Raw genomic sequence first — 1,943 nt, 5'->3', positions numbered from 1 at the left:
AAAAATATACTAATATATACAAATATATCATGTGATTCTGGTCTTGTCCATCATTATTTAAGATGTAGTATAAGGTTTAAGCAGATGAGACAAGTATGAAGGAGCAAGTCCATTTAGGCCTTATATGCCATAAAAAGCACCTTAAAGTCTGATCTGATATGGACAGGAATTCAATGAAGGGAGGTTAAAATCATTTAACATGGTCAAATTTTCTGGATTTAGTAACAATTCTAGCTGCAGCATTCTGAACCATTTGAAGACTTTTAAACATGTAGAAAGTCTAGATAGTCATGGGCTGTAAAGAGCGAGCAGCTAAGACACACATGGGCATTTTACGGCCTGCGGGCCAGACCCGGCCCGTGGGCTGTCTCAGTCCGGCCCGCGACATCCACAGAGGTGAAAAGTGCTATACGATCTGTTGCGTGTCAGGATGTTTGGAGAAATTCAACCTGCCATGGACTAAATTACTGAACGTGACAACTGATGGATCTCCGAACCTCACCGGTAAAAACGTCGGGCTTTTGCGGAGGATACAGGACCGGGTGAAAGATGACAATCCCAACTCAGATTTGATTTTCCTACACTGCATCATTCACCAAGAATCCCTGTGTAAATCTGTGTTGCAACTGGATCATGTCACCAAAACGGTGGTAAAACTCGTAAACTTAATCCGGGCCCGAGGGCTCAACCACCGCCAGTTTATTCAGCTGCTGGAGGAAAGTGGAGCAGAGCACACGGACGTGCTGTACCACTCCAATGTTCGCTGGCTGAGCCTGGGAAAGGTGCTTCATCGTGTGTGGGAGTTGAGAGGAGAGATCATGACGTTCCTGGGGAATGTAGGTAAAGCAGACGAGTTTACCGAGTTGCAAGACTTGGATTGGATGTGTGACTTTGCATTTGGGGTGGATGTACTGAGCCATCTAAATGACCTAAATGTGAAGTTACAGGGGAAGAACGCATTTGTGCATGAGCTGTATTCACACGTGACAGCGTTCAAAGCCAAGCTGATCCTGTTTTCTCGACATATGAGCAACAAGTGTTTCACACATTTCCCAACGCTGGCTACACTGAATGTGCCACCCCGCCACACTGACAGATACTCCACTACTCTGACACACCTCCACACTGAGTTCAACCGCCGTTTCTCTGACTTTGAGAAGATTAATGCAGAACTGGAGCTGGTGTCCACTCCCTTCTCATTCGACAGCGAGAAAGCGCCCCCAGATGTGCAACTCGAACTGATTGACATCCAGTGCGATCTGATTCTGAGAGAGAAGTTCAGCACCTCCACACTGGACAGCTTCTATGGTGCACTGAACGAAACGCAGTTCCCGAACCTGCGCAGGCATGTACGAAGGATGCTTGTTTTGTTTGGCTCCACCTATGTCTGCGAACAAACATTTTCCGTGATGAACTATAACAAGTCACGTTACAGATCACGTCTGACGGATGAACATGTGTCCTCTGTGTTGCGCATTGCAACATCACACATGACGCCAGACTTTGATGATCTTGCAAATGGAGGTGACCGTCTGCATTGTTCCCATTAACTGACAACCCTTACTCCGCGTGTGCACAAAGCTGCGAATATGTACACAGACAGTGGAGACATACAAGGGTCCATTCGAACTTTTTGGAGCTTCACGGATACAGAGACAATGTGTACACTATCAATTGGCAGCAAGATAACTGCCAGAGTTGTTAAAACAGTGTGAGTATTAAAAAACAGTGTCTATTGTTTTTCTGATGAGCATTCAATGCAATAATTTAGTTACAACAGTTGGATGCAATGTTTTTTGTTTTTGCAATGTGAGTCATTTCTCACAGTTGTAATTTAAAGGAGTTGTGTGTTTCTCTGTAAATAAAATTTTACAAAACCCTAATATTTTCTTCATTGAGTGATGCAGGTCTGTCACACAAATAGAACAGTCTCACTGAATCAT

General features: G+C 44.4%; 1 protein-coding gene across 1 annotated transcript; it reads left to right on the top strand.

Moving 5' to 3' along the window:
• Window positions 1–290: 290 nt before the first annotated feature.
• On the top strand, window positions 291–1,349 carry LOC147819323 (general transcription factor II-I repeat domain-containing protein 2-like; the record flags this gene model as incomplete). The annotated part of the gene is made up of 1 exon (XM_087173062.1): window positions 291–1,349. A coding segment is annotated over exon 1 (1,059 nt), but the record flags the coding sequence as incomplete, so codon positions are not given.
• Between the last annotated feature and the right edge of the window lie 594 nt (window positions 1,350–1,943).

This window comes from Seriola lalandi, unplaced genomic scaffold (assembly GCF_002814215.2).
Source record: "Seriola lalandi dorsalis isolate HSWRI2012SDOR001 ecotype SW California unplaced genomic scaffold, Sedor1 jcf7180002054028, whole genome shotgun sequence".
Taxonomy (NCBI): domain Eukaryota; kingdom Metazoa; phylum Chordata; class Actinopteri; order Carangiformes; family Carangidae; genus Seriola; species Seriola lalandi.
Note: the sequence above shows the minus strand (reverse complement) of the source record. Positions and strands in the feature narration are given on the sequence as shown.